This window comes from Pelobates fuscus, chromosome 5 (assembly GCF_036172605.1).
Source record: "Pelobates fuscus isolate aPelFus1 chromosome 5, aPelFus1.pri, whole genome shotgun sequence".
Lineage (NCBI taxonomy): Eukaryota > Metazoa > Chordata > Amphibia > Anura > Pelobatidae > Pelobates > Pelobates fuscus.
In genome coordinates this window covers 335183130-335196774 of record NC_086321.1, presented here as the reverse complement: position 1 = coordinate 335196774, position 13645 = coordinate 335183130, and the positions used below count along the sequence as shown (strand labels likewise).

General features: G+C 37.9%; 1 protein-coding gene across 1 annotated transcript; it reads right to left on the bottom strand.

Moving 5' to 3' along the window:
* Positions 1 to 4957: 4957 nt before the first annotated feature.
* On the bottom strand, positions 4958 to 13643 carry LOC134610313 (uncharacterized). The gene is made up of 4 exons (XM_063453260.1): positions 13515 to 13643; positions 9951 to 10961; positions 5769 to 5823; positions 4958 to 5290 (listed from the first exon to the last, which is right to left on the bottom strand). Exons 2-3 carry the CDS (start codon positions 10947 to 10949, stop codon positions 5800 to 5802), a joined length of 1023 nt encoding a protein of 340 aa, XP_063309330.1. The 5' UTR covers positions 10950 to 10961; positions 13515 to 13643; the 3' UTR covers positions 4958 to 5290; positions 5769 to 5799.
* Between the last annotated feature and the right edge of the window lie 2 nt (positions 13644 to 13645).

Below are 13645 nucleotides of genomic sequence, written 5' to 3'. Positions count from 1 at the left end.
GCAGACATGGAGCACGTGGAGTAAGAGAAGGCATTGAGAAACCATGTACAAAGAATTACATAAGCTTAACTAGCCTATATGGTTTCTTCTGAGTTGATTTACATGAGAAGATTGCTGCACATTCCAAAATCAAAGTAAAGGAAGTAATGAAAATGATAAAGAGGATGGAACCAGAAGAGAGCAAGAAAAAAAAACAGCCATATTGCTAATATTGCAGAACAAATGATATGTGACATTGCTCATACGATGGATCTGGTCTCTGCCTCAGTGTATCCCCGTAAGTGATAAGGATGGGGAACATTTTTGAGAGTTCCTGTTAGCGTCCATAGTGCAGTGCCAGAGTACTGTTCCCCTCCAGCCTGAATCATCCTTGGTCCACATGCTTGGAGACACTCTGGGGTCTGGGGTTTCCAGATGGTGAATTTCCCTGTCGGCGGTTCTTCTTCGGCCTGTGTGGTCGGTGCTTTAAGGCTAAGGCCCGTGAGGCTCTTTTCCCAGGAGGACGGGTTACAGGATAGGTAGGCCTTTGCGGGCGAGATTTGCCCTGAGGGGATTTTCTCCTCTCCATCACGGTGCTACTGTGTCATTCTGCCTGTAGCTTAAACACCGGTGTTATTTGCTGCTCTCTTAGTTTAAGCCAGCATCGCTGGGCTTGCTTTATCAGATACTTCTAAGCAGCAATAATATAGGGATATATACAGTGTAACAGTACATCGTGTTGCCATATAAGTATTAAGCATTTCAAACATTCAAGCCTTTCTAAAACAAAAACTTTATCAGTTTAATATCCTTTATATGGGATAATGAAAATAAAACAAAAAATATATAGAGTAAATTGATTATGATACAGTACAAATGTATAGGCATAAAAATGCAGATCTGTGCAGAAAATATATATATATACATCCACACATACCTGCAAAAAAATTGCATGCATATATGAATCTTTGCAAAAAAAATATATACATAAATAATCTACATATAAAAAATTATGAATAAACAATTATAGCTATAAAGGCAATTGAATGTTATTATGCCCAACACCTTTACAGAAATCACAAATAAATACAAATCTATACTAGACAAATTATTTTATTGTACATCAATATTCTAAAAAGAACTAAATGGTCTATCTGTGAATAGAGAACAGGTATTCGTTGCATCCATTGGACATATAAAAAAAAATATATATATATATATATATATATATATATATATGAATAATAAATAAAAATATAAATAAATAATAAAAATAAATATAAAAATAAATAATAAAAAAAATATATAAAAATGAAAATAAATATAAAAATGTATTTTTATTTTTATATTTATTTTCATTTTTATATTTATTTTTATTTATTATTTATTTTTATATTTATTTTTATTATTATTTATTTCTATTTTTATTTATTATTCATATATATATATATTTTTTTATATGTCCTATGGATGCAACTAATACCTGTTCTATATTCACAGATAGACCATTTAGTTCTTTTTATTATTATTATTATTGCCATTTACATAGCGCCAACAGATTCCGTAGCGCTTTACAATATTTTGAGAGGGGGGATGTAACAATAAATAGGACAATTACGAGAAAACTTACAGGAACAATAGGTTAAAGAGGACCCTGCTCAAACGAGCTTAGACTATAGGAGGTGGGGTATTAGAAACATTAGGACAGGAAATATCAAGTAGGAGTGAAGCAGAGCTGGAGGAGAGAGCAAAGCACTGTCCCATAGGAGAGAGCAAGAGACAGGTATGCAAGGTAGAGATTACTCTGGGAGGCCATACGCTTTCCTGAAGAGATGGGTTTTAAGGCCCTTCTTAAATGATTGAAGACTAGGGGAGAGTCTGATGGCAGTAGGCAAGCTATTCCATAGGAGAGGAGCTGCCCGCGAGAGATCCTGCAAGCGCGAGTTGGCCATACGGGTGCGAGCAGCGGTCAGGAGGTGGTCACGGGCAGAGCGGAGGGTACGAGGAGGGGCATACCTATGGATCAGTGAAGATATATAAGAGGGGCTAGAATTGTTCAGTGCTTTAAATGTATGGGTTAGCACTTTGAATTGACTCCTATAGGACACAGGGAGCCAATGTAAGGACTGGCAGAGGGGTGAGGTGTGAGAGGACCGACTAGAGAGGAAAATCAGTCTAGCTGCAGCATTCATTACAGACTGTAGCGGGGCAATACGGCTTTTGAGGAGACCAATCAGGAGAGGGTTACAGTAATCCATGCGGGAAATTACTAGAGCATGGACAAGCTCCTTGGTAGCATCTTGCGTAAGAAAGGGGCGGATGCGGGCTATGTTTTTGAGTTGGAACCTACAGGACTTGGCAACAAACTGGATGTGAGACTCAGAATATTGATGTACAATAAAAGAATTTGTATAGTATAGATTTGTATTTATTTGTGATTTCTGTAAAGGTGTTGGGCATAATAACATTCAATTGCCTTTATCGCTATAATTGTTTATTCATATTTTTTTATATGTATATTATTTATGTATATATTTTTTTGCAAAGATTCATATATGCATGCAATTTTTTTGCAGGTATGTGTGGATGTATATATATATATATTTTCTGCACAGATCTGCATTTTTATGCCTATACATTTGTACTGTATCATAATCAATTTACTCTATATATTTTTTGTTTTATTTTCATTATCCCATATGAAGGATATTAAACTGATAAAGTTTTTGTTTTAGAAAGGCTTGAATGTTTGAAATGCTTAATACTTATATGGCAACACTGTAACGGACCGTTTCACCCACAAGAGGATAAAAACCGTTTAGGCGATAATCCCCTTTCCCATAGACCAGCAGTTACTGCAAGCACCAATCTCCCGAACTGCAAACTGTACGAATCTCCCAACTCCCGAACTGGAAACAGACGAACCCTGGAATCAGCCGAACAGGAAAAGCATACAATCCGCTTACACTCCTGGCAGTCAGCATACAATCCAATTCCCCCAAAAACGAAACGACACATCGGTTTGAGGGTCAAGCAGAATCTGTTTTACTGAGGGCTACCTGCCCAGTATTTATGCAGGTCTCCCACCTGGTGGACACTCCTCTAAGGGACCAAATGGGAGACTGAAACAGCAGACAGACATGTATCACTTTAGTACATACAGCCACAATACTTTCCCACAATGCATCCTGGCTTCCTCCCCTCTGTCCTGGAGATAATTAGCGAAGTAATTCAATTATCTCCCAGGACAGAGGCAAGACTCCATTATGCACGTGGTGACACAAATACAGTATATCACTTTAAAATATACAATAGGACAAATGGCACAGAAAATACACACATTTAACATATCCCCAGATAGCTCAGGTCTGGGTGCACATTATTAGGTGAATGGCACTCAGACCACATGAATACAGTTTAATTGCCATGGAGCTAAAGTCTTTAATTACACGAACCGGCTCCATGGCATGGCTATCTGGGTTAAAACATTCACATAAAATAAACTACTGAATTAACATGCATTCGCTCAATCCGTACGAATAGAACCAGGGGTTGGAGGTTCAGCGGTGCCTGCACGTAACAGTGTCCGGGTTTGGTGCATGAAAGCCGGGCAGAAAAGCGCTGGCTGCCCGGGGAGCTCCAGAACACCGCCATCGCGTGGCGGCTAAGTGTAATCGCGACCACCCAGTAACAATCAATTAAGCTGCGGTTAACCGCAGCTACTGGGTGGTCAATTGCCGGCACACGCTTGTTAAGCCGCGGTTAACCACGGCTTCAGGGAGGTAGATGGGAGGCACACGCCAGCTTCTGGGTGGCCCATTAACAACGCCGGCCGGCTTCCCACGGCTCTGGGGAGGTTGGTAAAAGGCTGTTTGTTCGGTAGATGGAATCTACCGAACTGCTGTGCAGAAAGGGAGAAATAAATCCTTCTGCACAGTGAAATTAACCCTTTAGCTGCCGGTCCATAATCTAAAGGCAGCAGGCGGGCAACCAGGGTCCTCCAGTTCACAGTGGCGAGGTTGTTTTCGCTACAAACACGATGTACTGTTACACTGTATATATCCCTAAATTATTGCTGCTAAGAAGTATCTAATATCAAGTCCGTACTCGGTCCGCTATACCAGAAGTGACGTCACCCGGATGTTGCGAATGCGTTCCAGGGTGGAACGCACACTATCACCTGCGAGCGATTTCTTCATCTCCCGGCGGACATATAAGAAGAATCTATTTGGATTACAGTCATACATCCCTGAGGAAGTCCAAAGAAGGACGAAACACGTTGGAGTTGTTTATTGGTTCATATGAACTTTTATTTTATTTTATTTTACTGTTGATCCTGTTTACCATTTCCTGCCGTGATTCCATTGGCTGATTTACGTGGATACCACCTTGGTGTGGAGACAGGCTGTCTTTTATTTGAAACATTGTAAGTGCAATATTTGTAATAAATTGTAATCTTTTTTAAACAATCTGCACTATCAATTTTCTTCTTTTACTTTGAGTGGGCAAGAAGATTTGTCACTTTCTATTCAGAATTACATCGCTGGAGGTTCCTCACATCTCAATAATTCCCTAATACTAAGGGAGATACGCCTGAATTCATCCTAATCTTGTGAGTCGTCTACCACCCTCACCTTCCATATGTGTTAACAATATTACACTATTACACCACGCAGGCTCAAAATGGTCTTCATACCAAGATATAAAAATGGTGAATTGTGATTCCATGCTATGCCTTAACAACTCGATGTTAACTGTTCAATCGTATGTACATGCCTTTATGCACTCAAAAATAAAAAATTTCAAATAAAAAAATTCCAGTATTTTTACTTGTTGTTCTTTGTGAAATTACCCATGATCGCTCTCCCAAGACTCTGTTATATGTACCTGTAACAAAAAAAACTGAACTACCAACAAATAAGTTATATTTAAGTAAGTCCAATTTTGGTCCACTGTGTATTTTCTGTATAAATATGTATCAATTCACTTATTTATTTATTTTAAAAGTTACATTACAGCAAGATTTGAATCTCTGCTACCACTACAGCATATTGTACTATTTGTGGTGCTCACTGTAAAGGCACGTACACACACACACTATTTCAAAGTAAAGCAACCCCTACAGTAAATTGTAATGTTTTAGAAAACAGAGATGAAATGAATGTCAATGAACAAAAAAATTTAAACATTAATATCCATATGGTGACACAAAACTGTAAACTGTATATGATCCAGCAAAGTCTTCAAGTTTTGGAATATCACAACCTGGTGACTCCAAGCATGGGATTGTCTAACACGAGGATCTGTAAGCCTGTTTTCATGATATATTATGGATAAATGAGCAGGATTCATGGAAAAGAAATAAAATTGTATTGTTACTACACAAATAAGTCACACCATAACACATTATATAAAACAATACATAGATTAATTAATGGGACACTGTCAATGCTGGGCTCATGTGAAACACCATTCTCCTTCGGTTTAATCTCCAATTTACATTTTTCTTTTTTTATTAATAAATAATTATATAACATGTGCTCTGTACAAGCCCTCAATATACACAACAGGGGAAGCAAAGGTTTGTTCATACTAATAATTACTTGATAGACTATATTTAGTATTTTCAATAATTAAAAAAAAAAAAAAAAACATTTGAGTTGTTTTTTTTAAAAATCTTTTGCTCCAAATAAAATCTTACATTTCTGGATAAAAACTAATTAATAAATACAAACTATAATGGTTGACTATGTTTGCAAAATAATGTTAATTGATTGATTGATATTCACCTGTGTACAGGTACTTGTGCTGCACCTAGTCTCAAGTGCTGAAGGCAACCGACTTCTGGAAAAAAGAACACACAATAACATAAATGCTAACAACAATTTGGACAAAAAACAAAAACAAATATTTAACAGTTAAAGAGCAATGACTTTGAGTGAGAAAGTTGCAGAGACTGACATCTCCACAACCATTGGAATAACACAAACAAAACAAAAATGTGGCCAACAAGCCAACTCCAAGATCAGTCGTCCTAATACTAAGTGACCGGTTCTACGCCATAACATTGGTCAAATGGCTCAATACCGAACAGGCGCACAACCGTGATAAAACCAAAGAGGCTGATGTCTCCACAACCTTGTCACAGGCACTGAATGAGAGGCAGGCTGCCAGTTGCAACCTACCTTTAGCAGGCAGGGCCACGGACAACTTGCTACCACGGCTACCGCAAAACACTGTCCAATGGGCAAAAGACATGAGCAGAGAGAACACAAACAAAACAAAAATGCAGTCAACTCCAAGATTAGTTGGCCAAATGCTATGTGGTCGTATCCACGCCACAAATTTAGCAACATTTTAGTCAATAGAGCATGGAAAGGCAACATTCGGCATTCCAGATGTTTTGGACTTATATCTTACAGCCATAATGCTGGCAAAGCATCAGGGGAGATGTAGTCCACAACATCTGGAATGCTGAAGGTTGCCTATTCCTGCAACAGAGGCAAATACATGATGTACGTGTAATTTTATTCAATTTTCTTAAACATCTACAAATTTCTCAGGTCTTGGCTAGGTTGCTATATTGTGTGGTACTGCTTCACACAACGAATGCCAGTCAGTGATCAATAATCCATCACTTGCCCTGATTGCATGATCAACAATTCTTCAACATGGGAGTTTGACATTGGTTCATAGGGTTTTTCCCCCCACTACTAAATCAGCTAACATCACTTTTGCATAAATGGCATGGATTCCAAAATGTATTTGCTTTTTAGCATGTGGCTATGGAATTATCTGAATACCTCCTGTTTGGCAAAAGTTTGCCTGGCAATCGACATCCTTGGGAAGTTGATTACTTTTAAAGGAACACTAAAGCATTAGGAAGATAAACCTGTCCATAGATAAGTCCCTCCCGTATGTGCAAAAGAATAAAACAGAAGTTTTATTTCAATCACCTTTTTCCAGAGCCAAGGCTCGCTCGCTCAGTACTGCTTACTTCTCTGTATCCCCACAACATGATAGAGTAGGTACGGCCTCCTCCAGGATGGTCAAATTCAAAGCTCCTCATTGAGGAGCATTAAGCACCTGGTGCGCATGGGCAGCAAGGACCGTACAAGCAGCCAAGCTTCAGGAAAGCATCGTATCTATGCTGCCCTATGGCGTTCCACACCTTGTGACTGATTTTTACTCTGTCAGTGTTGTGGAAGCTAGGGATCGACCGATATTGATTTTTTAGAGCCGATACCGATAATCTGTGAACATTCGGGCCGATAGCCGATAACTTACCGATACTCTGTACATTTACCGTTTTGAAAAAATAAACTATTTTTACACAAATCTACTGTTAACTGAACATGTTTATTATTTTTATTTTTTTTGCAAATTTTTTTATTTAGGTAAATGCACAAAATACACATGACAGTCAGAAGTTAGGTTTTCAAGAATATGTGTGTGTGTGTAGTGGATGCAGTGATGGTATTTGATTAGTGAATGCAGTGTGTGTGTGTGTTTGTGTAGTGGATGCAGTGTGCGTGTTTGTGTAGTGTGTGTATAGTGAATGCAGTGTGTGTGTGTAGAGTGTATATAATGAATGCAGAGTGTGTGTTTGTGTAGTGTGTATAGTGAATGTGGTGTGTGTGTGTGTGTGTGTAAAGTGAATGCAGTCTGTGTATAGTGAATGCATAATGAATGCAGAGTGTGTGTATAGTGAATGCAGTGTATTTGTGTAGTGTGTATATAATGAATGCAGAGTGTGTGTGTTTGTGTAGTGTGTAAAGTGAATGCAGTGTGTGTGTAGAGTGAATGCAGTGTGTGTACAGTGAATGCAGTGTGTGTACAGTGAATGCAGTGTGTGTATAGTGAATGCAGTGTGTTTGTGTAGAGTGTATATAATGAATGCAGAGTGTGTGTGTTTGTGTAGTGTGTATAGTGGATGCAGTGTGCTTGTGTAAAGTGAATGCAGTGTGTATAGTGAATGCAGAGTGTGTGTTTGTGTAGTGTGTATAGTGAATGCAGTGTGTATATATAATGAATGCAGAGTGTGTGTAAAGTGAATGCAGTGTGTTTGTATATATAATGAGTGCAGAGTGTGTGTGTGTGTTTGTGTAGTCTGTTTAACACCCCAATGTAAACACTGCAGTTTCTATAAATAAAAAAAATAAAAAAATTCAAACTAAAAGACCACTGCACCAGGAATTTTGATAAGGACAGCTGTTGCAATTAACTTTTTTTTCCAGATCTCAATAAGCACATATACGATAATGCTCACTATAAGCTCATTTGTAAATGTTGTACAACATGTTCATGACTGACACCGTTCATGGAGTAGATTTTTTTTTATTTTCCACAAGCCTCAGACTACGTTTCCAAGTGCAGCAATAACCTGCATTTTACAAAATCTGAGGTTAAGGGCAGCTTTGAATACACTAAACCAGCGCTTGACAAATGTGCTTGGTATCTTGGAGCCAGCTAAAAAAAAAGTTAGGATACAGTTTTTTTTTTAAAATAAATATTTATTTTCAACGACAGAAATACAATTCTAAAAGGGGCACAATAGTCACCAGAACCATTACAGATTAATGTAGTGGTTCTGGTGTCTCTAGTCTGACAATGCAAGCTTTTCAGAGAAAAGGCAGGGTTTACATTGCTGCCTGGATACACCCCTAGTGACAGTCACTCATCCGCTCACTGTAGGTGATTCCTAGTCTAGTGCTGCACAGTGTGAATCACCTACATTCAGCATCTCCATGGTCTGCATGGAAGTGCTGAACATTCCCTATAGAGATGCACCTCTATGAGGAGATGCTAATTAGTGCATGCGCAGTAGCCTCCCAATGCTTTCCTATGGGAAAGCATTGACTTGGCTGAGATCATCAAGATTGATTATCTCAGGCATGGAGACGGGAACAACGGTAGCGAGACCAGCATGTGTGGGAAAAAGTGAGTAAAAATACCTTTCCCAATGCTATTGGAGGGGGGCCGGTCACTCACTCACTGACCGACATACACTCGCTGATCTGACACATGTATACATACATCTTTAGTAGATCCGATGCACTAGTACTGACATAACACCTAAATGGGAAGGTACATAAGAGGAACGCAGGAGCGTTCCACGAGATCACACAGACGGAAGAAATAGCAAGCCGGGAAAGGAAATGACGTAAGTGGAACATATATTCATTCCACCGAATCCAGAAGATGGAACTTTCTGGCGCGAGTATTAATTCTTCACCAACCAGGACAGGTGACTCAACGATTTTTGGATTGGCTCATGGCTCAAGTGGGGACTAGATTGGGTATATATTATGTGTGTCCTACGTTTTGTATTATGCTGCATATGTGTGCCCCTGAGGAAGTCTTGCTGGTAAAGACAAAATGCGTAGGGCCTTACAATACCAGATGCTGTACGGTCTATTATCTTAAATACGTTTGTATCTTGTTACATTTATCCCGAGGAGGTTAAAGAATGTCTGACATCCTGTTACTCTACGGATCTTTGCTGATAGGCTTTTATACCTTTCACTTCTTGTAAGTGTAATATAAATAAAGCGGTGATTTTAATTTTAGCTGTACTGTGCTATGGTTTTTATTACATGTACTCCTGCCTACCAAGAGGATTTTACTGAACAGACAACACCTTTGCTTTATATGCCTGTATACTCATGCATTTTTGTCACTATTTTCACTATTTAAAAATCCGATTGCTTTATTACACTATATGGTCTTTTTAATAATTTTCTAGATATCCTGTATTGTATGTATGTATTATAAGTCTTTATTCGCTCTGATGTACAATAATGCAGAATGTGTTGGTGCTAAATACCAAATAATGAATGTTCTTCGACCTTTGACATAACAACAGCTTGAGCACCACACAAAGAGTTAATAAAATAGTGTCAACGCATGACCCAAAAACAATACATTTATGAACCTTGACAATGTCAATTTCAGAGAGAAACTCCACTTACATACGTTTCTTCATATTCACTGGGAGCATCAGGATTAAAATATTTGTCTTCATTTTCAGACTTTATAGTAGGCTCTTTGAGTAGTGAGGTTTCTTTTGCAGGATCAGACGTACATGCTAATGGTGCAACGCGTTTGACATCTTCAACCATGTAGTCTTCATAATTTTCTTCTTGCTTTATATGTCTGATGGGGGTAAAATGTTGACTTTGGTCTTCATCTTCTTTTTCAGTCTTGATAAACTTTTCAAACTGTGAGGCTTCTTCTGAAGGACGCATCGTACATACCAATGGTGCAACATGATGGAAACCTTCAACCATGTAATCTTCATCATTGCTTTCTTGTTTTACATGTTTGATGGGGATAAAATTTTGACTTTGATCTTCATCTTCCTTTTCAGATTTGATAATAAACCCTTTAAACTGTGAGGCTTCTTCGGCAGGATGAGCCATACATACCAATGGTGCACCACGTTTGAAACCTTCAACCATGTAATCATCATTGCTTTCTATTTTTATATGTTTGGTGAGAGTAAAATTTGAACTTTGATCAACACCTAATTGGTCATCGGTCTCAGTGCTTGCATTTCGGGTTTCCAATTGCTCTGTGTTCATGCCACGATCCACCATGATAGTAGTTGTTGAGGTTTGGGCTTCTGAGACATTTATTTTTGGTCTTTTTCTTCTACTGGAGAAAATACGTTCTTTAACATTAGACTGAATTTCAAGATTCAGTTCTGGAATAGCAAATTCCGTCAGGCATTTACGGCTTCCTTTCATTGTATATACTGTCTCAGGAAAATGTGTGGAACAAATTCTGTACTTGTATCCCTTTTTGTCTTCAAGAACTTTTTCGGCAAAACCAGGAAGATCCTCCAGTTTATGGCCAGTTCTCTGCAACCATTCTGTTATACGTTTAATGTTTCGTGGAAACATATGAAGAAAGGCATCCGTTTGACCTCCGGTTTTGGAAGGACAGCCTTTTATCAAACACTTCGGCATTTTAAATATTTCCTGTGTGACAAAAAAATAAAATAAAACATGAATTTTTGTTTTTTCATTTTTCTAATAGTATAATTAAAATCTTTTAAGCAAAAATAACATATCAAAAATGATTGTCTCCTGGAAGTAAATTTTAATTATTGGATACAGAATGTAAAAAAAATAAATACATTTTGTAATTTTATATACAACACATGTTGAATAATAACATACATTTATAATTGTGGAACCAATATATTTATTTTTCAATTAGGAATGTGGAAAAAAAAAATGATATTTTCAGCTTACAAATTGATATCTGGCAGATACAGCATGTGGTCTTTTCATGACATGACAAAGGACCTATAAATATAATGTCCACAAGGAGAGAACATATACAAATGCATTATGGACTTTCTGTCCGATTATGTCTGCTAACATTTGTTAATAACAATGTATGTGTCTATATTTTTGCAAGTATAAAAGATGTTGGATGATTTTGAAAAGTTTGTAGAGTGAATTTGTATATTTACAGGTAAATGCTGTCTTAGTGTAGGAAGTTGTAAGAAGCAATGTTGTAGAATGCGTACGTACTAGTCACAGTTCGTAGACAGATAAGTATCAACTAGTCTTAAAAAGAAAAAGAATGTTGTTATAGCAAGTTGAAGGAAAACACACACCACAGTCTTTACACAATACTGCCACATTATATTTATGCCGGTGAATGGAAATATTATCCACTATAGAAATAGCAAGAAATAATTGCAGCCACTGTGAAATATACCAGTAGGCCTGAGTGTATAGCATTGAACCAATTTAACTGGTTACTCCAAACATTAGAACCACTGCAAACACCTATGTTGAATAGAACAGTAGTACCCTGTTTTATGGTAATGTGGAAAAACATTCTGCTGTTTGGAAAAAAAAACACCAAATATATAGATTAAATAAACACATAAAACAAATGTGTAGGTGTGATCACTTGATAGCATTATACAATCCAGCAGGGGTGAGGGCGGTGGTCTATACATTTGGATTATGGACATCATATATAGACATACATGTAAAAGAGAACTCCAAGCACCATGACCACTCCAGTGATTTGAAGTGATCATGGTGCCTAGAGTCTTTATGCGCAGCATTTGAATCACAGCACCTTAGGAGTTGCTGGAGGTGTAACTGGAGTGTCACCGGCCAGCCTGGAACTAGAGTCAATTCTGTGCAATTATTTTTATTACTTTCATTGACCAACAATGGTCAGCTTATTCTCGCAGCCAATGAATGGCAACTGCATCGGTTTACGGCTTCTAGAGAAGGCAGGACAGGAAACCAGGGGATACCCAGGTAAGGGGTCAAAGCATTTCTTTTTTTCTCAAGGATTTTATTTGAAAAATTTCCAAGGTACAGACAATAAAAATGCTTGATGACGTGTTACAAATTTCCAGTGGCTTATCTGTATGGCAAATTCAGCATCAGGCAATAAGGTGGAAACATACATGGTGAGAAAAGACAATAGGATTGTTTATATAGAAGTCATTAATATATTAACATTTGTTGTATTTGTAGGCCTCTTGTGTCTGGTGTGGTGGTCGGTTGTATTGTTTCGATTATTGGGGTCAAAGCATTTCTAAAAACGTTTTTTTCTTTAATTTTACACATATACATACATAAAAAGACATTTATATAAATGCCAAATGCATTATATGTGACTGTCAGGTGTCTTGTAAGCTCCAATAATCAAAAGAGGAAACTGTATTTTGGACAATGGGAAAATAATAAGATAAACATTTTTTTTTTTTTTTTAAACCACAAAATTAACCAGAGTGACAGATATGAATCCAAATGCATTAATAAATACATTACATATTTCAAGACAACTCTGGAAATGGAACGTTTAAAAAGACAATTATTTAAAAACCCATTTAACACTTACTTATAACTGGTCCAAATAATTATATTGGAGATAGGAACAATGCCTTTGGGGTTTCAATGCACTGGGCACATTATGCATACATTTCATGAAGAATTACAAATACCAGATTATTATAAATATTTAAAATTGAAAAAAAGGATGAGCACATTTATTAATCTCATTACAAACCATCCTGCTATACACCCTGTGTATTTATCAGCCATATATCAATGCCCACTGCTTGTATATCTGTGCTTACTATATATTTCAGAATGAGAGCAGGCGGAGTAACATTGATTTGCTGGGCAGGACTACACTATATGTCTACTTCCTTTCTTCTTTTATACTAACCGCGCAATACATGCTTACTACTGGCAACGCCAGCCCGCTGCCAGCAGTTAAAATGGACGCTGGGAGACGATGCGATCTTCGCGCATGCGCAGTTGCCATAATTGAAGCCGAGCAAGAGGTCAGCCTGTGGGCGTGATCTCTCGCTATCAGGCATCGGCATAGAGCCTATGCCGATAATCTGAACGGGATGGAGGGGTTATGGAAATCTATACATTGGCTAGCAATATCTGTAGCTCAATGTATGGATAGTATGGGGGGAGCTGTAAAGGGTACCTGGGGGGAGACTATGTACATGTCCCATAGATCACAATTCAGTCACTTACCCTGACAGCAGGTATGTGCACAGTATCCTATTGCCCTTCAGTCATGCCAAGTAGAGTGGTGCAAGGGATTCTGGGAATAGAACGTTGTTACCCAGCCTGCATTCACACAGCTCCTTCCCGCGGTAAGCCAC

Bases quoted from the DNA above. Each gene is read 5' to 3' on its own strand.
- LOC134610313 (XM_063453260.1), bottom strand. From the start codon at position 10,949: ATGCCGAAGTGTTTGATAAAAGGCTGTCCTTCCAAAACCGGAGGTCAA. The intron at 5,824-9,950 runs GTAAGTGGAGTT...TCTTTTTTCCAG, and splicing joins GTGAATATGAAGAAACGTAT to AAGTCGGTTGCCTTCAGCAC.